Here is a 20979-nt window from a genome sequence, read left to right on the forward strand (position 1 = left end):
GGTCATTAGCTTTCCTTGAGTTCTAAGCCGCCCAGAGAGCCTTTTGGGACTGAACGTACACAAGTTAGCTGATTAATGTAGATCAAGGCCAGTTCAACTCTCGATCATTGCGAGGATGCTGCTTATTGATGGTTACAAGAAGCTCCTCGATGCCGTCTCCAGGAAAAAGGCTTGCGCGAGGGGGTACCATATCATCGTTCTTTTCCACCCTTTCGAGAGTCGCTGTGACGAGGAGCTCACAACGGACCTGCTTGAGTTGGCCCGTTGGTCCGGGGATTAAATTTCTCAGTCTCTGGTCTGGATGAGTTTTGGGGGGCGTTCGAATCGATCCTTGCCCGGTAAGATGGGGAGCTGAATTTCGATCAACCATGGGGGACGCCCACGGTTGAGAACTCTAGGCCAAAGGACATGGTGTGTCAGGGGAAATGATACCGTGTCCTATACAGGAGGGGGGAATTACAGGGCGGAATAGAAGAGGAAATGGCAGCCCGGGGACAGACAAGGGGGAAAGGACGACGCGATAGGAAGGCGAAGCCGAGTCAGTGGATGGGGCAGGCAGCTTCGGGACGGCCATCCTGAGAGTGTGCACTTCGTGGTATGGCATTCTCTGGATCGAAATGAGTTACCTAAGTATACAGATTGTAACTCTCTAATCAATAAAATGGCCTTGGTGAAATTTGTGTCAAAGCCGTAGAATTCAAGAGACAATAAGCACTGAACAACGAAATTGCCATGGTATCTCCTCCACCTTCCACATTACCCCTTCCATATTACAGCAAAACGGACCTAACACCAGCAACCCCCCTACCAGTAGATAAATAGCATCACCAACAGCAAGATCGGATCTACAACTCCACCCCATTCGCCCTCTTCGGCTCCGCCGTCGCCTCCCCCATATTCTCCACGTTCTCCGTGTGCGCTTTCGGATCGGCCCTAACCTCCGGAGCCGTGTGGTCGACCGTCTCGTACAGCTTCGGCATAGGCTCTAGTTTCTCTCTGAGTACCCAGGTCCGGAAATGCCAGACTGCGTTCCGCAACTGGTACGCAGCGTGGTGGCGGGTTGAAATGGAGAAGACGCGATCCAGTTCTTCGAGAGTGAGTGCTATTATGATCGCAATCAGTATACGTTTCTTCCAGATGGGAGGGGAGGGAAGTATTGTTGACTAATTACCTTTCGTCTCCGGCACGAACAGCAGAACCAACCACCATCCAATCAGACACCATGCGGCATACCAGCCGAAAGCACCCTGCGGTTTGAATGCTCGTTCGAGCATAGGCCAGGTAAATGAGAGGATGAAGTTGAAGCACCATGTTGTCGCCGTGGCCCAGGACATGCCGACCTCTCGGACGTGCAGTGGGAATGCCTCGGCGGAATACGTGAACGGCACAGGGCCTTCACCTGGAGAATAAAAGACTTCGAATAAGTACATTCCCGTCGTGACCATTGCCACTCGCTTTCTGCTAGTCGGGTTGTCCACCTCAATCCAAAAAGAGAAGCCAGCCCACAACAGGCAGATGGCAAGCCAGGGGAATGTGAAGAGCAGAAGATTCCGCCGTCCCCATGTGTCGATAGTCAAGAAGGCTGGAAGCGCAAATACCCAGTTCAAGATACCAGTACCCATGGAGACAAGCAGGGCTTCTTGGATGCTGTACCCGGAATTCTCGAAGATGCTGGTAGAGTAGTAGGCGATGACGTTGACTCCACAGAATTGCTGCAGGAACATGACGATCCAGCTAGCTAGGGTGGCACGACGGTTACGAGGGATAGAGAAGAGCTCCCAGAACATTGTGAAGAAGTTCTTTCCCTTGTTTATCTTGCGCTCGAGCTCGACTCCAACGTATGCGTAGTATAGATCACGCGCGGCCTGTACGTCTGTATTGCGTAGTCTCTGGAATGACTTGAATGCGCTAGGTATTTTGTTGTGCTCAATGAGCCAGCGGGGAGATTCAGGGCAGAAGTAAACTTGGGCGCAGACGAAGATAGGAAGAACGACGGTACTTCCGAGCATGAGACGCCAGCTCAGGTCTTCCTCCACATTCATGAACGCAACGCCCATGATATTTCCTACACGATCAGTATCCTGAAGATATGTGCGTATCAGAGAAACATACCTAACATGATACCAAAGGCCGTCCACACCTGCCATTGCATGACCAGGGCACCTCTGATAGTGGCCGGGGCGCATTCCGCAGCATAGACAGGAACAGTGGAAGACTTAGCGCCGATACCGAGTCCGAGAACAAAGCGAGCGAGGAAGAGGTTGACCCATGAGTTCGCCACACCTTCCCAGATGGAGGCCACTGCTGCGATAACACAGGAGATAAAAATAGTGCCCCGTCGCGCAAAGTACCGGTTCATGGGCTCTGTCATCCAGCAACCGATGATAGCGCAAGCCAGATATGGTGCGCCGACGACGAGACCCTTGATGTTGTCTTGCATCTGGGGGGAGAAGCGGTCCGCTTCAATACCGAGGAGCTGTTGCTGTTATTTTAATGTATTTCCAGGGGAAGACGGTAAGACGAACTTTTGGGTAGATTGCGACAGCGCCGTTATTGGCAGTCTCATCCATTCCTTGCACAGCAGCAGCCATGGAGCACATACCTGACAATTAGTATTTATGCTGTCAAAGGGTACGTCCTACTCACTTGCCATCCAGAACAGCATCCAGGGCTGCGACCATCTGTGGGTCGTCTCGCGACGCAATGCTTCCTTCTCATCCTCAGTCAACTCCGGCAAGGTCTCGGCCATTGCTGGGTTCTGAGAGATGAGGGCGCCCTTAAAGAAGAGCTCTTTGTGCTCGCTCAGGCCATGGTTCTGGCAGAACCGATCAACGTCGTCGAAGAGCTCATTTCGAGGCACGCCGGCGAGTGGGTTTTCAAAGACCGCATTCAACCTGCTGCGATCCAGGCCTTCCACATCGTAGATGCCGTGATGCTTGGGCTTCTCTTTGTGTTCGAAACTAGGCTGTCTAGCATCCTTGCTGCTGCTAGCAGGAGAGTGCGTCTCTTTCTCTTTATCCATATTGGCACGATCGGAGAGTGACTATTACTCTGGCTATGTTCTGGGTAACGGTTTGGAAGAATACGACCAAAGGTGTCACCACGGGACGGGCGGCATTTATCTGTAGCTCACCTGGGGCCGCTACAGTGCGACATCCTCCGGATTATGCCACCACTCCATGACGGGGCACGCGAATGACAGCCGGGCGTTCGGTGGTTCGATGGTGCGCACCTGTCGCATCACTGCCGTTGTTGGAACAGAGGATGGACTCCGGCAGCGAAACGGCCGAGCGTGGGAGAGTTTGTCAGGCCGGGGGATTGGTGGTCTGGCCTATCACAGCCGGCACTTCCCCATGGGCGAGTCATCTGAGTGGGGCCCCAGATCTGGAGAAGAACCAAAGATACCAAGGGAAGTTAAGACTGGTCAAGAATCCTTGGAGATGCTTGTGCCGCTCATTCGGCCCCCAGGCCCTGCGCCATCCATGACGGATACCCACTATCTGTCATTGGACGCACAGCCAAGGATCATCCGGTTTTGAAGCAGCCTCGTCTATGGTCGTCTCAGCCTTCAAGGTTCAATCTGGGCAGATGTTGCGCTGTCCAGACCTCGTTCTTTTTGGGCGGGACTTTCGGCTCTTCCGTTCCACATCCATAGCTATAAGACAGCCATCCCGGCAACCAGTCTTGAACACTGGAGAGTCGTTGCAACCTAAGAATCCCAAAGAGCGATTCCATGGCCAGCTTGTATCCGAGAGAACCGCGCCAAGCGGAAGGCTCCCCCAGGTTCCCAGCATAGTAATGATAGTCGACGTCAGCGGCTTCCAATCCCTGGTTATAGTTGCGCCTTGTAAAGTCTTATCGCAACCGACTCCCAAGCTCCTGTCAGTGCTGATGCCGGCACACGACAATCGAGTGATTATGACACGCTGAGCAGGACGCATCGCTTATCGAACCTTGGAGGTCCATCCGTTGACGGTTCGGTTTCTGTTTTGTTGTACGTAGGTACTCGGAGAATTGTCCGTCGACCTGCGTCTGTGTATGTGTCGCGCTCGCGTTCTCGAAGGAGCACAGCTGCGCCTGATGTCACGCTAGTTGTCGCACGAATATCGCGAAAGATTATTCTCCGACCTTGGCCGTAGAGTGCATGACTCGCCATCGCGACCGCGGAATGCGAGTGCAGCCACCGACCGTCCGTCTCGAGTCTCGACTGCGAAACCGGCCATGGGTATGCTCCGTAGACCGTAGTCGAGGCTGTCCAACGTGGCGAGAATATGTATTATGAAGGGCTGACCGCATATTTCGATGAATTCGTCATGATTCGAGGATAAGAGCAAAGGGAAATAAAGTGGGGGGGAAATGCGTCGAAGCAGGATGGTCGACGTCGCACAACGGCTCTGCAAAAAGCAGCTGTCTAAAAGTCAGAGACCTAGCCCATATATTTGATGCTAACGCGGGCGCTAGACCTATAGAGAGGGGGTGTGGGCATTACTTCCAAGTTAGCGTATAGCAATAAATGACCTTTGTGGTCATCTCTGTTGCTTGTGTACTCAGATTAGTCTGGAGAAATTGGACTCCCTACAGCTTCAAGCCAGAATCTACTTACTTAATCGGGATCGATGCAGCGGGAAATAGCCTTCGATTAGTCGTCTTGGCAGATTTGGAAGGCGCGATGGGCGATGTTAGAACCACTCCGTAGGCGTCACGGTCCTGGTAGAAATATATATGTGTTCCATAATTTAGCAAATGGTCAGCATACATGTTGGAAACTGAACGAACAAAATGTGTGCAAAGCTTCGGGAGATGCCAAGAAGAGCCTCTTGTTACCGCACATAAGAAAAACAGTCCGAAAATCTATTCTCTTTGTGTCTATGGATCCTTAAAACAATCTTAGAGCTTCGGGCGACTGTCCGTGCATCTATTGTCTCCGCACCATGCATCCCGATGTCTAATAACTTAATTATATCTCACACATCACGAAAGTTCAAGGAGAAATAGTTGCTTGTCGGCATCTTGCTTCATCGGCTCAAGCAGATTGTATGCCCACAGCAGGGCGTCGTGACTTCTGGATCTGGCTCCGCCTGTCCGCCTGCCAGCCACCCTGATATGATGTAGCTGTAGCATGACCAGGAGGGAAGATTTGAGGGACTGGACATCTCCTAGAATTGCTCTTAATGTCTTTCTGTAGACGGTACCATAGGAATGAACTCCATAGCCGATATCTCGTTTCTGATATCTGAACGAGAAGGGACTCGACCTCTTTTATCACTACCATGTTCTCTTTAAGTAGTGACATGCCCATTCGCCGTAGTTAACCATCCATGATTACATGGGTGATCACATCGGAAGCTGAGTCGAGAAGCATTGAGTACGACAGTAGCCTCTGTAAGAGGGATAATGCTTCCCCGAATGCACGGTTGTTGCCACGGAAAACATTATTCAGCTTTATGGACATTTGAGCCACTATCGTAAAGGTGGAGAACACACTAAATAAGACACTTAGTGGGTTCGGACCAAGGGCTGAGTGCCCTGTTGCGTGATATCGAGCCTCTTGTTGATTCGCGCTGCTGCTCTGGGGTTTACGTAACTGGGGTGAAGCGCTTGTTTGGCTGTGCTCTGATTCTTGTGGTGCTTCATCGGGTGGCAAGTACCCTTGTAATGGGTCGTTTCGCTCAATAAGAGTCCTCTCCTCTGCCGATAACTCGTCCAAATTCAACGAGATCAGGTACTTGTCGATGTCATCTGTTAAACCATGCTGGCTACGTCGATTCACGGCCGTTACCGGGGGCTGAGAAGCTGGTTCATCTCCGCGTTTAGACTCCGATTTTTGTGACTTCGAGCGAGACGCCGAAAATGATGTGGTTTCCAGGACTGCTGGCTCAAGCTGAAGAGGAACTGGGGTAGTGCTCAAGATTAAACCTCGGGCAGTGTACTGACTCTTCCAGAGTTTCGTATACTTGGTCTTGTCAGGAATCGGTTGTAAACCATGTTTCTTAGGCCGTCGAGTTGACGAAAGAGTTCATAATCCCCTCGTGAACCAGGCTTGTATTGTGATGGGTGGATACTGGGAAGCGCCCTACCGTTGGGGAATAGGCTCTTTGACATTGTTGTAGTAGGGGTCGTCGACTGTGTACGATTTGTCAGGATTGCTCTGTCTCAGCGTTAGCAAGCTGTCAGAAACTTCATCAACACAAACCCACAAAAGGCTAAATTGTTAATAAGCTTGACCAAATAGAGCTGACCCTGGAGACCGATCTTGAGGTTCTTGATGTCCTCGGCAGCCAGGAGGGCCCATTGGACTTTTCTCGGCGCGCTGTGAAAGGTGTTTCGAGTAGTTGTCCTGCCCATCGACTTCTCATATTTGTCAATACTCTTCTTGAACTCCTTGACAGGATTTTGAACAGCGACGGACTGCTCGGAAAGCTTCTGTCGGAAATACTGAAGAGCAGAAGAGAGATTTAGCCGCTTGAATTTCTCCAGGAAAGAAAGAAGGGCCTCGCATTGTGACAGAGCTTGTTGGAACTCGAACTTGGAGCCGTTTTCTTTCAGTGCCAATATGAACTTCCAGGTGAACTTCGTGAAGAGGGCAATGTCGCCCGGGGAAAAACCAAAATCCATTGTGGCATTTGGATTTAGGATAGTTGGGCAAAAGGGGGAGAGAAGGCTGGGGAGCTGAAGGAAAGCGACAAGGCTGATTTTACCTTGAACTAGGATGTACCTCGCCATCCTGCAGGTCGTTTGTTTGCACAATCGCGAAAGCGATCTTTTCCATCGTCGCGTTGGTATTGTGTAGAAAGAGAAATAAAAATTGGGCTTAGGTTCACAAAAGTTTTTGTTTTATTTCAAGTTTTTAGAAAGACTACTAGATGTAGCCCGTCCCTCCTGTTGTGGTAGATAAGAGGCGGCAAAAGATAGTACAGTGGACCAGTATAGGAGATACTTTCAAATAAGATTATCAAATTAGACTAATGTACAGTTTCATAAAGACAAGGGAAAACGTTCACTGATATCGTATCGTAACACGTCGTCATAATCGCTCAAAAAGTAACGCAAGGCACAAGCGAAAGAAGAAGCACAGCTGTCAACCCAGACCAGGTCTAATGGTGACGGTCGAAGTTACCAGAGCGCATCTCCCGATCACCTCGCTGGGAGATGACATCGTTCTTAGCGACGCCCTCCTCATGACCGAAAGCCCGGTCGACTGCAGCGCCCATGCCACCGCGAAGAGCCTCACCCATGCCCTATGTACAGGTTAGAATGTGGGTTCTCTAGATAGCGCGGGAAGTAGGACTTGCATGGATCTCTGCAGCGGTCCCCTTGACGCCGGTGCCGGCGCGCTCGCCGGTACGGGTCGAGTTGGACGTGCCGGTGGCGTAGTCGGCGCTGTTGGATGCGGTGGCGGGGGTGTTGCCGACGCCGCCGCCAGAGGCGTAGGTGTTGCTGGTGCCCGTGCCGTGGTCGGAGCCCTGGTGGGGAGTGGAGCTGTTGTTGCTGGACTTGTAGGTGCCGGTCGTGCTGTCGACGCGGGGGTCGAGTTTGTTGAGGAGATTGGAGTTGTGAGCCTTCTCCTGACCGTAGTCGGTGTGGCTGGTGGTGCCGGCGCCGGTGCCGCTGTGGGTGGTGCCCGTGGTACCAGTTGCGCCGTGGTTGCCGGTGGTCGAGGTGGTGTTAGGGGCGTACTCGGCGCGGTTGTCACGGTCGCTGTCGACGCGAGGGTCGGCCTTGTTCATCATGTTCGAGTTGTGGGGACCGGCATTGGCGGAAGCAGCCGAAGTGGTGGTGTTAGGCGCGTACTTGGAGCGTGTGTCGCGGTCACTGTCCACACGAGGGTCTGCCTTGTTGCCCATGTTGGAGGAGTGAGGGCCGGCGTTGCCAGTGGTGGCAGTGTACTCGTTACCGGAAGTAGTGGTAGAAGGAGCGTACTTGGCGCGGGCATCACGATCGCTGTCGACGCGAGGATCGGCCTTGTTCATCAGGTTGGAGTTGTGGGGACCAGCGTTGCCGGTCGTAGAAGTGTACTCGTTGCCAGTGGTGGTGGTTCCAGGGGCGTACTTGGAACGGCTGTCCATATCGCTGTCAACGCGGGGGTCGGTCTTGTTCATCAAGTTGGAGTTGTGAGGGCCAGCGTTGGTGCTGCCGGAGGTTGAGTGAGCACCACCGGTGTGAGGGCCAGTGCCAAAGTGGGCATCCTCGAAGGTCTTGGTGGAAGTGCTGTCGCGGTGACCAGTGAGTCCACCAGTACCGGTGTGGCCGGAGCCGTGCTGCAAGCGGCTGTTATCGCTGTCGACGCGAGGGTCAAGCTTGTTCATCATGTTGGAGTTGTGATGGCCGGAGGTGGTGTTTGATGAGCCATACTGGTTGCCGTAGCCAGTGGTGCCGGCGACGCCAGTGCCGTATCCGGTGTTGTTGGCAGACGTGCCAGGGTAGCCAGCGCCGCCAGAGGCGTAGTGGTGACGGCTGTTGTCGCTGTCCACACGGGGGTCGGCCTTGTTCATGAGGTTGGAGTTGTGAGGGCCAGAGGTGGTGTTCGAGGAGCCGTACTCGTTGCCGTATCCCGTCGTGCCAGAGCTGTAGCCAGAGTTGTGACCAAGGGTGTTGCCGTGTGTTGTGCTGCCAGTGCCATACTGAGACTGGCCAAGGTCGCTGTCGACGCGAGGATCGATCTTGTTGGCCATGTTGGAGGTGTGAGGGCCAGCGTTGGTGGAAGTGCTATAGTTGTTGGAACTAGACATTTTTATTATTTCTTTCTTTGATTGATAGTGATTGTTTTCTGATTGATGATGCTCGAAGTTGCGGCGGTGGTAGAGCTATACTTATAGGGCTGAGATGAGTGTTGACAGGGCGGATGACGTCAATGTTCGCTCACTGCTGTCACCACACAATTCCCCACGCAAAACGTCTCAATTTCTATTAATTGATTGAAGCTGCCATCAATTATCCGGCTCCATTATAGATGACATCAGATCCGTCACACAGCGCATATCATTACATCGCGTTCCGTCATGAACCTCTGCTGCCATTCAATGGTAGCCAATACCGGCCACACACCCAGGCTGCGATATTAAGGAACCATGAAGCTGAGGCCGATCATCCTGTACAACGAAGTGTTAGCCACTTCGACAGGATTCGTGGGCCCTTCGAGGTCGCCTGATCTGCACGAACGCCTGGCACTGATCTCAGATTGAGCTGGCCTGCCTTGCTGTGAAGCCGTAGAGTGACGTTCCTGAAGTGAATGATATGGATAAGGGACGCGTACGGCCTCCATTTGGAACCAGGGGCTCGGCGGCGATTATGACGCACTTCCCCAGCAAATGTCGGATACCTTTTCCTTCCCAGATAGGGATCCAGAGCAAAAGTATGGAATCTGGTTGTGTCCCTGGGTGGCAACACGATGATCAGGTGGTATGGGCCGAGATGTGTTCGTAGTGACCATAGTTGATTGATGTGGCTTGAGAATGATGATGTAGCTGGAGTTTCCTGCTACCAGAGCGCACCTCAAGGCTGGATGTTTCCAGATCAACCTTTGGAAGTCCAGACCTGCGGAAGACCATTTACGCCTGAGGCACCAGGCAGAAACTCCACGGCTAATACTTCTTCCGATACCGTGCTGCCGGCTACAACTCTTAAGGGGCAATAACAACTTCGACTGGCGACTTCCAAGAAAAGCCGCTTCCTAGTTTGCGATGTGAAGTCAAATCACTATGGTCTACTTCTCCCAGTATGTCCATGATCAACAGAACATCCATGTTGAGCGGACCCTTTGTCTCCTGTAGGCACGGAGCCGAGACCGGAACCCCGATCCTTGGTAAGCTGGTACGCGTCCCATTAAAAGAGACTCCAAGGGCCCTTCTAATTTGACGCAGATCACTACTTGAATCGGTTTATCGTGCCTCAAAACGCGAGTTTCCTTTCGACTTGCGCACATTGCCCCTATCCGGAAGCCTGGTTTCACCCGGACTGCTACTTTGTACTTGAAAGCATTTACAAGGGCTCCGATGGGCCGGCACCGGAGCATTTTAAGGAACTTGCAGATGCTGTAACAGATTTGTACCCCCGAGACACTGGTAATCGAGATAGGCTGTCGGTGCTAGAAGGGCTTCCCAGTAGCTGGGTCCAAGATCTCATGCACGACTCGTTCAGCCAGGATTTGTTCAAGAGGCTGCCTCCAGAAATCCAGCTACTGATCACTGATTTCATCGGCCCGCTCTGGTATTTGGTTGTCCTTGGACAAGCCCGCTAATTACTCGAGCAAGTTCGAGACAATGGCAACATAACCCAACCGCCGAATTTGTATCTTTCCGACGCGGCCTACGTCATGCGGATCAACTATCAAGGTCAGTCCTACCTATCACGAATAAGCAACAGCCCCTTCACGACCAACGAATCCTCTGACCAGCAAATTCTCAAAGTACCACTCGGTGTCAGAAGGATTGTGCTCTCTGCTGACTCAATTGGTGTCCGGCAAGTGCAGTTCGTAGAACAAGGTACCAAGGCCAATCCAGATGGCTCGCCCCGGTACGAGGTGGTCAATGTTTCGAGCATAACCGAGGAGCTTTATATGCGGCATAATGTAAGTTTCAAAAATCCAAGACGAATTATGGCTGAAGCCGAATAGAATCTCTTCATAAAAAGTTTAGCTGCTGGGGAGGCTCATCCATCGCAACCAAACGTGACATGGAATGATCCTAATCCTCCACATTTACAGCCGTGGAATTTCTATGGCATTCAGGGAAGCTATGGCAGCGCCCTTCGGTTGGAATACATGACACTGGTGTTCTGACCTCAAAGGCCTCGTCTGCTGCACTGATCATGCAGTTCTAGGTATCCACGGATTCTCAAACGTATCCTCACTCATGGATCGAAAGGTACCCGGACTCAGAAAGCACTGGATATTTTTACCGCTTATTGACCGATGGCTGGGTTCGGCATCTCCGAGGCTTAAACGGGGCAGATGCTCTGCATTTCATGATTGTGAGTATCTTCTCATCCAACTTGATGTCCATGCGGCTGATGCAGATAGATCTAAACATCGCTTGGAAGATCCGCAGCATTCGGACCCCAGCCCCCCTCTGACCTTCAAGATATGTTTGAATTTCACCCTCTCCGCAAAGAGGGCGATGGCGCTATCTCAGGAATTGTTCGCGACGGGTTAGATCCCGCTAAGAAAATGCTCTTAACTTTCTGCGTCACTTGCGCTTCCGATGTTTGCCCCGAGGCTCCCACGCCGAAGCCTCCATCTCCGTTTCCCCACTACAAGCCGCCGGATATCCGTTCTCGAGGTGCCTCGCGCCCGAACTGTTGGTTCTTGAGTAAAGCTCCAGTTGAGGGTCTTTACAGCGTTCATGCCTGTCGAGACCGAGAGCAAGAACATCATCCGTACCTTGGTTTGATTCTCAATTATAAAGATGGCCACGTTGAATTCATAGGTCAGATCCGCTGGCATCGCGACATAGCACCGGAGAAACGCGCTCCAATACACATACAATACGGATCGCTTAACAACAAAAGCTACATCAACGACATCGCAACATGCGAGCTGGAAAGCCCTCATTCGCAGAAAATACCTGCACAGGGGACAGTTGTCTGGTGGCTCGGTCAGCTTGGTGACGAGGTTGCTATATACACCGGCTAAGCCCCTTTCTGTTCCCAGGAGGATATTGTCACCACGAGCAAAGCTAATCTGTAGAGTAAATCTGTCCATGACTTGACGTGGAGAGAGTGAGAACTTACCAGGGTCATGATGATAGTCGGCCAGACAAGAGGCACATCGCACGTACCTTAGGTATAGGCGCGGTGGCTCGCCGGCCCTATGCAAGTGACTAGTAGGCACCTGGCGCTCCCTTCCTGACCTTCAACCTTGGCTGTCCCAGCTTCTATAAAGAAGACCCCGTGTTTTCAGATGAGCTAGACAGGCGGTTGCTCACAACAGACTACTGCTACACCTGGATACATCCAGGAGTCAGCGACGCTTGAAACGAGGTTATCGTGGGCTTACAACCGCGTTATGATTTCGAAGTCGGCGCTTGGACAACGCGGAATTGTCAGCATACAAGCTTACCGGTGTATTGTACTTTCGTAGGTTGTTAGCATATTAGTATGCCGGTCCTCTTGCTTATTTTGCGACGTTCACTTATTGGCCGCCTGTGCCTCCGAAAAGATGTTCGGGCTCGAAGATAACTTGAACTATCATTCAGGTCGCTATGGATAAATCCGATGCTCGCCCCCGATTGCGCTGTTTGTCAACTCAAATTCCATGTTTTGTATTATTTTACTCGGTATGTCATGAATATGTGCAGATGATATAGATTTCTTTAGATGACTTTGTCGTATTACCAACCGACCCCGCTCGCACTCACTTCAGATTGTCCGGCGTAAGCTTGGACAACCCCCTCAACCAAGGCCCATACTTCATAAACAAAAACGGAATGGGTAGTAAAACGGCCGCAACAGCCCCAATAATCGAGACAGCCGGTCCAACGTCCAGCGCCCTAATCATCGGCCGCGCAGCCAAAGGCAATCCGGCAGCCATAATACTCCGAAGAAACGTCACGGCGGCAGTCGAACTCGCTGCGTAGATTCCGTACATATCGACAAGATAGTTGAGGCACTGCTGGAAAATACAGTTAAACCCGATCCCGATGAAGAGTGCAGCCAGACAAGGCAAGATCCAATGATGTGGTGGCTTCGCCGTCCAAGCGAACCAGAATGCACCGACAACGAAAAAGACCGCGCCGAAGGCCATTGGTGGGAGACGGGCTTCTGGCACGGCTCGACCGCCCGCATTGCGTGCGACTTCGTTGTAGCGGTATTGGTTCCAAATGTTGAGGCCGACAGAGGAGATCACACCAATTAAGAGCGCGAGGAAGGGGAGCGTTGCGACAACGGGGTGCCAGGCGCGGATTTCTTGGAAGACGATGGGGAAGACTTCGAGGGTTAGGTACATGACGCCATAGACGAAGGAGGCGTAAATGGCGATGCAGGTCACGACTGGTTCGGCGAAGAGCATGACCATGGGCCGGGAGAGTTGCTTTGTGATGATGGAGTGGACGTCGAGTTTCAGGTGTTCGTGGGGATGATAGTATCGCGGATCGTTCGTTTCTTTGCGCAGTCTTTGTGCCTTCTGCTTGAGCAGGACGAGTGGATAAACCTCCGGTAGGAAGAAGAAGGCCATGGCGAAGGTGACCATGACCCATATCGCGAGGATATACCCAGTCCAGCGCCAGTTGAGATGAGGGTGTGTCACGAGTGCTGCCCCAATGACAGGCCCGAGAGATGGTCCTCCGTTCACTGCTACTGCGTAGAGACTGACGGCTATTCCCCGTCTCTCGCGGCTCCATATATCACCAAGCGCAGCAGTGACATTGCTAATGGGAGCGGAGCCAAAAAAGCCAGTGAAGAATCTGGTAACGAACACTGAAGCCGCATTTGTACTCCTAGAGGTCCCAATGGCGAACACTGCCTGGCAGAAGACAGCAGGCAAGATACTCCATCTGCGCCCCCAGATCTCCGACATCGGGGCCCAGATGATAGGGCCGAAGATGAATCCAACCCTAACCAGTTAGCTGTGCGCTATGATTGACAGGACCTGAACTTACAGATAAAGAGCAACATCCAAGACAGAAACCTCCTGGCTCACACCCACATATTGGGCGATTACATGATCGGCTGGTGTCATAATACTCGACCCCAGACTGCCTGCAAGGGCCAGCATGCCAAGCTGAAACGTAACCCACCACTTATACCAATTAGGCCAATTCTGGGGATTCATCGGGTCATCTTGATCCCATTTGACCAGGTAGTCGGGTTCCATTTCCACCGGCTGTTTTTCGCGCGCTGGCGGGTCGGCAGGGCGGACGCCCAGAGTACCAGGTTCAGCCATTCCCACTGGATACTTCGTCAATATCCCCCGTTCAAGTTCTTGCCCTGGAACCGCGCCATGGAGACCTTTCAATTTAAACGCCCGGAAATCAGGAACAGGTTGGAGAGAGAATTTTATCGCGACTCGGTAGAGAATTCGGCAGTGGGGATCTCGGATAAGTCGGCGTTAAGCGTCGATCGCGCGATTTGGGGTAAATTGTTAGCCCTAACAAAATATCAACCCCGACCTAACAAAGCAGACAGTCAATATGGACCCTTTGGAAGAGTCCGATATCGTTCGGAGACAAGAGCCTCATCCAGTACTGGCGATAGTTCCGAAGTCAACTGTTGCTCCTCCGCGATCGGGACAAGCTTCGCATGAGCATCCGGCTTCCCTACGTTCCTCGCACCCATTCTTCCTTCTCGGGTTCCCGTCGACCATCGTGGAAGAATTGGAAGGGAAGTACCAGCTGTCAGACTGTAAACTCCTACTTTAGCACAAAGTACCCAAGGGGCACGACTTCCCTAGGTCATTGGCCAGTGAGATCGGGACATAGTGCGTTGGTCGTCCAAGCCGTCCAGCAGAGAAGGTGTCTGTTAGCCAGGGGGAACAAAGCGATGCCTGCTTGACACATCTGCAACCACGCGCTAAAGGTGCAGACTATGGGCACCAAGTTCGCAGGGAAGCGTGGGCTATACCTAGGTACTCCCTTTCTTTCCACATCTGAGAGAGAGGTCGGTCTGGGTTGCGCCTTCCCAGCCTGCTACTGCCACCAGCACCGAGATAGACAGTTAACAAAAATGTCTATTGAAAAATGGGAGGAGTGATCGTATCCCTAGGCAACGGTTGATATGATACTTGCCTACCATATTAGATGGTCGAACACATATCCAGACCTGACCGGACCTGTTCCATCCCGACTCCGAAGCACCGGCGCGGGTTAGGGCTTCGTGCGACTTGAGTGTCCATAAACTAAGAACAACATTCCACCAGTCAGCAATAGGTGAGAACTGCTCTCACTCCTCGGAAATTCCTCTGGATTCGACATACGGGAATGATTTCGCGAGCTTATTCTAGGAACTAGCACCCCTTTAGATGTAGGCCCGATGAAAAAGTAGATTGTAAAGATTTGAGGACGCAGCGCACATTATTGACCAATTGCGTCTTGTATTCCTCTCTTATGAATCATCTTTTGCACTAGGACGAACTCTCAGTCTACAATCTGAAGCGAATTGAGGTAGTGACCTGACATACTGGCATCGACAGGCGGGCTAGAAGATAATTTTCATTAATGGCGGTATGTGTACATTGCAGCTCTATTCAACGGCGAAAGATACAAACGTCGCTCTTGGTCTCAAAACATCTTCTCAGGCACACTTAAGCAGAGGGAGCGGCAGTGCCACTGGGGGCAGCACCGGAGGGGGCAGCACCAGAAGGAGCACCCTCACCACCGCCACCGCCACCGAAGGCAGCGCTGTCCTCGTTCTGGTAACCACCGTCCTCACCATAGTATCCAGCAATGCTGTAGTATGAGTTGTCGGTGTAGTCGGCTGAAGCGTTGATACCAATCTGGATCCAGGCAAACAAGCCATCCTCCAACCCGTTGCCGAGGTAGATGTACTCAGGGAAAGGGTCGTACTCGTCAGTGGCCTGTTCAATACTCCACATGTCGTCGGCGTTGGAGGTAATGGCTTGTGTGTTCTGGTTGTAGGGGGAGGTCTCCTCAACGGCAGAACGGAGCACCTCGTTCCAGAACAGCTGGCCAATGTGGGCGACGCTACCGGTGCCGATTTGGAGAGTACCGTTGTTGCGGTTGACGGTGGCGCCGATGTGAGTGAGCAGGTGAGTGTGGATAGCACGGCCATCGTAGTGCCCGGGGAAGATGGTCTGGAATGTAACAATGCCGTCCTGGTCGGACTCCTGGATACCTCGGAGGAATGTCGAATCCCAGTCTGCTTCGTTGCCGGTGGCCACAACACCACTGAGTATATGTTAGTGCTAGAATAGCTGGACAAGGGATGAGAGGGCATACCTGTAGACACCAGTTGCATTGGCGTTCCAGATGTCAACAATGGCACCCTCGATCGGGCGGCAGGTGTTGACATCAATGTACTGCACCTCGAGGAAGAGGTCAACACCCTCAGAGAACTGCTCTTCCTTCACATTTTGGCGCATGAGTTCACCCCAGATATAGTAAGGGCCGTCGGTAACGGTCGGCGAGAGGATAGCACTGGTGTTGCCGCCAAAGATCTCCTCGGCAGGGGTGTCAGGGGCGTAGTTCAGGATACCAGTCTTGTTGTGGTCAATGGCCTCCCACTCCTCGAGTGCGGCAAGGTCGCGACGCCACTTCTGGGGGTCTACTCTGTCAGTGACTTGATCCTTGACAGCAGAGGAACGGACTCACTGGCTGTGATGCCTCGGCTTTCGCGAAGCTCACGGGTTGTACGCGCACGGCGAGCGACATTGCGCTGCTTCAACTGCACAGCCTCGTTGGAGTTGGAACAGGTGTCCAAGGCCTGTCTTGCCCTGACTGCATGTACGTCGCGAGCGTGGATCTCTCTCTTCAAAACGGCAGGATCATGCTTCTCACCAGGGTGGGCGAGAGCAAGGGAGGCAGCAGTAAGAGCAACAAAATTAGTGAAGCGCATGGTCAATGAGGTAGAAAACAACGAGTTGTCAGTGGTGTTGATTGGATTGTTCAGCGATGCGAAGCCCTTCTTATACACGTCCTCTGCAGGCGCCCCCGAAGTGCCGCCGCGTCACCATCATCTACCGCGGTTTCAACAAAGATTGTCTGAAAAGGACAATGCGTAATCCGAAGCAAGCCATAGGCTGGCCTCAGCCTTCACCCAGGGCTAGGTTGGCTCCGTGAAGAGACGGCGATCTTGGCGCCGCGTATGCTCTGCGGAAAAGAGCTTGGTATGAGCTTAGCGGGTCCTGTCCTGGGCTCCACTTGGGCTGCTGCCAGTTCTAAAAAACCGACGAAGAGGTCGGAATTCTCGTTCTCCGATTACTAAGTCGTCATCGATTTGACGTATGCAGGCACTGGCCTAAGTTTGAAAAGGCTTGGTGTGCTGGCTCTGTTTCCAGACCGACGAGTCGGATTGTCGCGATACCACACCCTAGTCCCATTGATCGACGATCATTGACCGGGTACTTCGCCCTGTGGGCTCGGAAATAAGCGAAGACAGAATTCCGATTCCGCTGCGCTAGGCGTTGCAGGTTGCCACAATACTCCTGGTGATGCCGAAGCCCTAATCATGCAGAGTGTGGCGGTGCTTGGAGCCCATCTTCGAAGACGATTCACCGTCTCCTTACCTTGCGCTTTACTGCAAAGCTGAAACAGGGAGGCAATGATAATGGTAACGCCCGGCAAGGGCAGGACTTCTGCCTCCGCGGTTGCCGTCTGGCGTCGGCGCCGTAACAAGGAGGTGCCATGGGTGATGCCTGCCTCTTCGCGCTCACCTCGCAAGACGACATTCATTTCTCGATGGCCGCCACAACAATGACTCTCCCAGTGCGCCATCTAATCCCCCCGGCCTCCGCATCGTTATTACCGACACCAATATATCGCTATAACCGACGTTCGCTAATTGCATAAGGCACGATGGCGGGAAGTGCAGTGACCGACACCCACGACATCGCACCAACCAGCACCTCGCTCACCGACCCCGCCCTGCTCGAGAAATTCGATAAGCTGTTCGCATGTAATGTCGGCGACTACGTTGCTCTACCGCAGCTCATCGCTGTCGGTGATCAGTCTAGTGGGAAGAGTTCCGTGTTGGAGGGTTTGACCGGCCTACCTTTCCCTCGCGACAGCACTTTGTGTACGCGGTTCGCTACCCAGATCGTATTCCGTCGAGCCGTTGGACAAGCATCCCGTCGCATTCAAGCGTCAATCAAACCCGCGGCGCAGTCGCATCCCGAGTGCGTTGCCAGGCTGAAATCGTGGGGAAGGACTGAGACGGCTCACTTGGACCCGAAGGCGTTCTCGGATATGATACACGAGGTAGGCGTCGTGCCACTCATCATCTCTAATAGTCCTAATAGAACTAGGTACATACCGTGATGGGCATCCGAAGCCTCGAAGATCAGTCAAAGCCAACATTCTCCCGACATGTCTTTCGCCTTGAAATCAGCGGCCCCGATGAGGACCACCTAGCGGTCATCGACGTCCCAGGTATCTTCAAAAGCGTGACGCCCGGAGTAACAACAAAGCATGACATCGACCTGGTGCGCAGTATGGTTCAAGAGTACATGAGGAATCCCCGGTCAATAATCCTTGCTGTTCTTCCTGCCAACGTCGACGCCGCTACCCAAGAAGTCATCGAACGCGCGCGTGAGGCCGACCCTGAAGGGCAACGCACTCTCGGTGTTCTCACAAAACCTGATCTCGTCGATCGCGGAGCTGAACACCAAGTGTTGGACCTGATATCCGGTAAGACTATGCCCCTCAGACACGGCTGGGTTCTGGTTCGAAATCTCGGAAAGAGCGAGCTGGCTATCGGCGACAAGACCCGGATGGAGGTGGAAGAGGAGCTCCGAATGAGAGAGGGCTGGGGCTCTGTACCTGCAGACAGATTTGGCATTGAATCTCTTAGGCAACGCTTGCAGGAGACAGTCACGGAAAATGCGCGACGAGAATTCCCAATGGTGAGTGCAAAGTTACCTGGGACATGCATGAATATTTGCTGACCCTGGCAGGTACGCTTGGACATTAACAAGAAGCTCAAAGAAACCAAAGCGGCCCTACAAGCTCTTGGGCAGGAGAGGCTTAATCGCAGCCAGCAAGTTGACTTCCTTCTGGACCTCGTCGCAAGATTCCAAGAGGTCATGTCGAATGCCCTTCGCGGTAACTACGGTGCAGACGACATCTTCGACAAGGTGAAACGATTCCGACTGGCAACAACGGTAATAGACCGAAATGAGCAGTTCAAATCAGACATGATGAATCTTGGGCATATCTATCGCTTCCACACCGAGTCCGAGGCCAACCCGCAGCCAATTCAGACAAGCAAGGCAAGGGAGGAAAGCGTTGACGAGGGCCACATCACGACGCGCAAGATTGATACCAGGATCGATGTCAACGATGCTCTCACTGACCCTGAGGTTCTGAGTCCGCCTGTCGATGAAGACATCTACCAGTGGCTGGAATCAGAGTACCTCGGGTCACGCGGGTTCGAGCTTGGGACTTTCAACACCTCCCTGCTGCCGACTGTCATGAAGAAGCAATCCAGCAAATGGGGAAGCATTGCCATGGGCTATATTAGTGATATCATCGCAGTCGTCAACGCATTTATCATCAGCGTCCTCAACGATCTCTGTGTGGACGGGCGAATATCCCGGGGCTTGTTGGCAATCATGACCGATGAGCTTCAGAAGAAGTATGCAAAGGCAATCGAGCACACGCGGTTCTTGTTGGATAACGAACGGAACGATACCCTCATTTCCTTGCATCAGTCGTTCACGGAAAGTCTACAAATCCGGTACGTGAAATTTCATACTTGTTGTTTATTCATCTGTGCTAACCCTCCCAGTCCGGAGATGAAGATGCAGAAACTGATCGCAGACAAAACCTTCCATGCCGGCAATGCAGCTCTTGGGAAAGTGGTTCGCCTTGAAGACATCAAATCTGCGATGCCGGGATACTCGAATCGCGATTACATGGTTCAGCAGATTCACGACATCTTGCAGGCATACTACAACGTTGCCCAAGCGCGGTTCGTTGACAACGTCTGCATGCAGTCCGCAAATTACTATCTGCTCAGTGGCCCCAAGAGCCCCATGAAACTTCTCTCCCCTACTTTCGTGTACCGACTTTCCGACCAAGAGCTGGAGGATATTGCTGGAGAGGATCCTGTTATTCACAGACAACGGCTGCAACTTTCAAAAGAGATTGAGGACCTTGAAGTGGCCAAGAAAATTCTTCTTTGAGTACTTATCTTTCTACGCGGGCTTGGAGCTTCCTGTCAGGATGTGCTATTGTTTGCCCGCGTGTTATATCCTTACACCCATCTTTAATATGTACATAACCATCCTTATACACAATGATACTCTACTGCCCTCGCAACTTTCGAACCGAATCTTTCAGGTCCTGCGCTACCTGGGTCAGGGCATTCATGGCCTCAGAACTCCAAGGCGCCATCTGGAGGAAACCATGGCACAGCGTGTTGTAGTGGTGCCAGTTCACCTGCTTGTTACCGGCCTCTTCCAACTTGGAAGCAAACTCCACGCCCACATCCCGTAGGCAGTCAAAGCCACAGGTGTAAACGTTTGCGGGTGGTAGGTCTTTGAGTTCCTCGAGGGGCTGCTGTCCAGGCGAGATGTACGGTGTTGATGGCGGCACCCCGGGGGGTATATAGTTTCGCGCAAATTCGAATATTCCATTGCCTGCCATAAGCATACGCTCAATCATAAGAGCCAGAAGAACTCACAGCTCAAGTAAGGCCCAGCATTATTCTCCGTCGCAGCCACCGTATCAAACGGCAACCTCGCCTCCGGATACAATAAAAACATGCCAGCAAGCGGCTTCTTCCCCTCATCACGCAGCCTGAGCGAAACCCCCGCCGTCATATTCCCACCCGCACTATCCCCACCCCCAAAGACAAGTTCGGGGTCCACGCCGCGCTCCTTCCCGCCTTCACCGCGCAGCCACTCAACCACAGCCTCATACTCGTCCAGTTGCGTGGGGTACGACCACTCCGGCGCAAGGCGATAATCAACAAGGTAAACCTGCACGCCCGCCTTCTCAGCTAGATGCCGACATCCGTTTTCGAATTCGTCGGCAGAGCCGACGGTGTAGCCGCCGCCGTGGAAGTAGACTAGGGCTGGGGTGAGGTCTGTTTTTGAAACCTTTTGCGGGTTTGTTGGGTACAAGGCGCGCAGGTTGATTATCCCGTGTGGGCCTCGGAATCCGGCGAATTCGACACGGCCGATGTTTGCTTGCAGGTGTTTTGGTGTGTTTGTGAAGCCGAATACCTCTGCGTGGATTCGGCGCTCGTGCAGGAGGTTACCGCCGCCGAGGACGAGCTGGGGGTGGGATTTTGTGAAGGTGGCGATTTCGGGGCCCAAGGTTGTTCGGGTGCCTGCTTTGGGTATCATTTTGTTTGTTATTATTCTCCTTG

At 52.6% G+C, this 20979-nt stretch overlaps 10 protein-coding genes across 10 annotated transcripts; 4 read left to right on the forward strand and 6 right to left on the reverse strand.

Moving 5' to 3' along the window:
- Positions 1–655: 655 nt before the first annotated feature.
- Positions 656–3050, reverse strand: BDV17DRAFT_269720 (sugar porter family MFS transporter). The gene is made up of 5 exons (XM_073758590.1): positions 2647–3050; positions 2526–2602; positions 2113–2476; positions 1172–2065; positions 656–1102 (listed from the first exon to the last, which is right to left on the reverse strand). The coding sequence occupies exons 1-5, from the start codon at positions 3020–3022 to the stop codon at positions 846–848; spliced, it is 1968 nt and encodes a 655-aa protein (XP_073613217.1). The 5' UTR covers positions 3023–3050; the 3' UTR covers positions 656–845.
- Positions 3051–6073: 3023 nt separating this feature from the next.
- BDV17DRAFT_293598 (uncharacterized protein) lies at positions 6074–6615 on the reverse strand (the record flags this gene model as incomplete). Its single annotated transcript, XM_073762651.1, has 2 exons — positions 6074–6148; positions 6226–6615. The coding sequence occupies 2 exons, from the start codon at positions 6613–6615 to the stop codon at positions 6074–6076; spliced, it is 465 nt and encodes a 154-aa protein (XP_073613218.1).
- A 217-nt stretch (positions 6616–6832) lies between these two features.
- Positions 6833–8859, reverse strand: BDV17DRAFT_269724 (uncharacterized protein). The gene is made up of 2 exons (XM_073758591.1): positions 7293–8859; positions 6833–7238 (listed from the first exon to the last, which is right to left on the reverse strand). The coding sequence occupies exons 1-2, from the start codon at positions 8727–8729 to the stop codon at positions 7095–7097; spliced, it is 1581 nt and encodes a 526-aa protein (XP_073613219.1). The 5' UTR covers positions 8730–8859; the 3' UTR covers positions 6833–7094.
- An 822-nt stretch (positions 8860–9681) lies between these two features.
- Positions 9682–10328, forward strand: BDV17DRAFT_156529 (uncharacterized protein). Its single transcript, XM_073754565.1, has 2 exons — positions 9682–9802; positions 9861–10328. Exons 1-2 carry the CDS (start codon positions 9718–9720, stop codon positions 10235–10237), a joined length of 462 nt encoding a protein of 153 aa, XP_073613220.1. The 5' UTR covers positions 9682–9717; the 3' UTR covers positions 10238–10328.
- On the forward strand, positions 10163–10904 carry BDV17DRAFT_156535 (uncharacterized protein). Its single transcript, XM_073754566.1, has 2 exons — positions 10163–10567; positions 10613–10904. The coding sequence occupies exons 1-2, from the start codon at positions 10313–10315 to the stop codon at positions 10775–10777; spliced, it is 420 nt and encodes a 139-aa protein (XP_073613221.1). The 5' UTR covers positions 10163–10312; the 3' UTR covers positions 10778–10904.
- Positions 10905–11080: 176 nt separating this feature from the next.
- BDV17DRAFT_293601 (uncharacterized protein) lies at positions 11081–11629 on the forward strand (the record flags this gene model as incomplete). Its single annotated transcript, XM_073762652.1, has 1 exon — positions 11081–11629. One exon carries the CDS (start codon positions 11081–11083, stop codon positions 11627–11629), a length of 549 nt encoding a protein of 182 aa, XP_073613222.1.
- Positions 11630–12316: 687 nt separating this feature from the next.
- BDV17DRAFT_156556 (MFS transporter) lies at positions 12317–14054 on the reverse strand. The gene is made up of 2 exons (XM_073754568.1): positions 13593–14054; positions 12317–13547 (listed from the first exon to the last, which is right to left on the reverse strand). Exons 1-2 carry the CDS (start codon positions 13874–13876, stop codon positions 12350–12352), a joined length of 1482 nt encoding a protein of 493 aa, XP_073613223.1. The 5' UTR covers positions 13877–14054; the 3' UTR covers positions 12317–12349.
- Positions 14055–14858: 804 nt separating this feature from the next.
- On the reverse strand, positions 14859–16612 carry BDV17DRAFT_156550 (intradiol ring-cleavage dioxygenase). The gene is made up of 3 exons (XM_073754567.1): positions 16260–16612; positions 15888–16212; positions 14859–15836 (listed from the first exon to the last, which is right to left on the reverse strand). Exons 1-3 carry the CDS (start codon positions 16501–16503, stop codon positions 15233–15235), a joined length of 1173 nt encoding a protein of 390 aa, XP_073613224.1. The 5' UTR covers positions 16504–16612; the 3' UTR covers positions 14859–15232.
- A 564-nt stretch (positions 16613–17176) lies between these two features.
- On the forward strand, positions 17177–20415 carry BDV17DRAFT_269740 (dynamin family protein). Its single transcript, XM_073758592.1, has 5 exons — positions 17177–17864; positions 17912–18508; positions 18560–19341; positions 19393–20247; positions 20292–20415. The coding sequence occupies exons 1-4, from the start codon at positions 17463–17465 to the stop codon at positions 19787–19789; spliced, it is 2178 nt and encodes a 725-aa protein (XP_073613225.1). The 5' UTR covers positions 17177–17462; the 3' UTR covers positions 19790–20247; positions 20292–20415.
- BDV17DRAFT_283334 (alpha/beta hydrolase) lies at positions 19911–20956 on the reverse strand (the record flags this gene model as incomplete). The annotated part of the gene is made up of 2 exons (XM_073760338.1): positions 19911–20245; positions 20290–20956. 2 exons carry the CDS (start codon positions 20954–20956, stop codon positions 19911–19913), a joined length of 1002 nt encoding a protein of 333 aa, XP_073613226.1.
- Positions 20957–20979: the final 23 nt, after the last annotated feature.

Source organism: Aspergillus undulatus, assembly GCF_047715775.1.
Source record: "Aspergillus undulatus strain CBS 261.88 unplaced genomic scaffold BDV17scaffold_43, whole genome shotgun sequence".
NCBI classification, from domain to species: Eukaryota; Fungi; Ascomycota; class Eurotiomycetes; order Eurotiales; family Aspergillaceae; genus Aspergillus; species Aspergillus undulatus.

Coding starts and splice junctions, on each gene's coding strand:
- BDV17DRAFT_269720 (XM_073758590.1), bottom strand. CDS start 3,022: ATGGATAAAGAGAAAGAGACGCACTCTCCTGCTAGCAGCAGCAAGGAT. Junction 2,603..2,646: donor GATGCTGTTCTGGATGGCAA/GTGAGTAGGACG, acceptor ACTAATTGTCAG/GTATGTGCTCCATGGCTGCT. Junction 1,103..1,171: donor GTTCGTGCCGGAGACGAAAG/GTAATTAGTCAA, acceptor CGATCATAATAG/CACTCACTCTCGAAGAACTG.
- BDV17DRAFT_269724 (XM_073758591.1), bottom strand. CDS start 8,729: ATGTCTAGTTCCAACAACTATAGCACTTCCACCAACGCTGGCCCTCAC. Junction 7,239..7,292: donor GGACCGCTGCAGAGATCCAT/GCAAGTCCTACT, acceptor ACCTGTACATAG/GGCATGGGTGAGGCTCTTCG.
- BDV17DRAFT_156529 (XM_073754565.1), top strand. CDS start 9,718: ATGTCCATGATCAACAGAACATCCATGTTGAGCGGACCCTTTGTCTCC. Junction 9,803..9,860: donor GACCGGAACCCCGATCCTTG/GTAAGCTGGTAC, acceptor AATTTGACGCAG/ATCACTACTTGAATCGGTTT.
- BDV17DRAFT_156535 (XM_073754566.1), top strand. CDS start 10,313: ATGCGGATCAACTATCAAGGTCAGTCCTACCTATCACGAATAAGCAAC. Junction 10,568..10,612: donor AGCTTTATATGCGGCATAAT/GTAAGTTTCAAA, acceptor GAAGCCGAATAG/AATCTCTTCATAAAAAGTTT.
- BDV17DRAFT_156556 (XM_073754568.1), bottom strand. CDS start 13,876: ATGGCTGAACCTGGTACTCTGGGCGTCCGCCCTGCCGACCCGCCAGCG. Junction 13,548..13,592: donor TTGGATGTTGCTCTTTATCT/GTAAGTTCAGGT, acceptor CTAACTGGTTAG/GGTTGGATTCATCTTCGGCC.
- BDV17DRAFT_156550 (XM_073754567.1), bottom strand. CDS start 16,503: ATGCGCTTCACTAATTTTGTTGCTCTTACTGCTGCCTCCCTTGCTCTC. Junction 16,213..16,259: donor AAGCCGAGGCATCACAGCCA/GTGAGTCCGTTC, acceptor CTGACAGAGTAG/ACCCCCAGAAGTGGCGTCGC. Junction 15,837..15,887: donor AATGCAACTGGTGTCTACAG/GTATGCCCTCTC, acceptor ACATATACTCAG/TGGTGTTGTGGCCACCGGCA.
- BDV17DRAFT_269740 (XM_073758592.1), top strand. CDS start 17,463: ATGGCGGGAAGTGCAGTGACCGACACCCACGACATCGCACCAACCAGC. Junction 17,865..17,911: donor TCTCGGATATGATACACGAG/GTAGGCGTCGTG, acceptor TAATAGAACTAG/GTACATACCGTGATGGGCAT. Junction 18,509..18,559: donor CGCGACGAGAATTCCCAATG/GTGAGTGCAAAG, acceptor TGACCCTGGCAG/GTACGCTTGGACATTAACAA.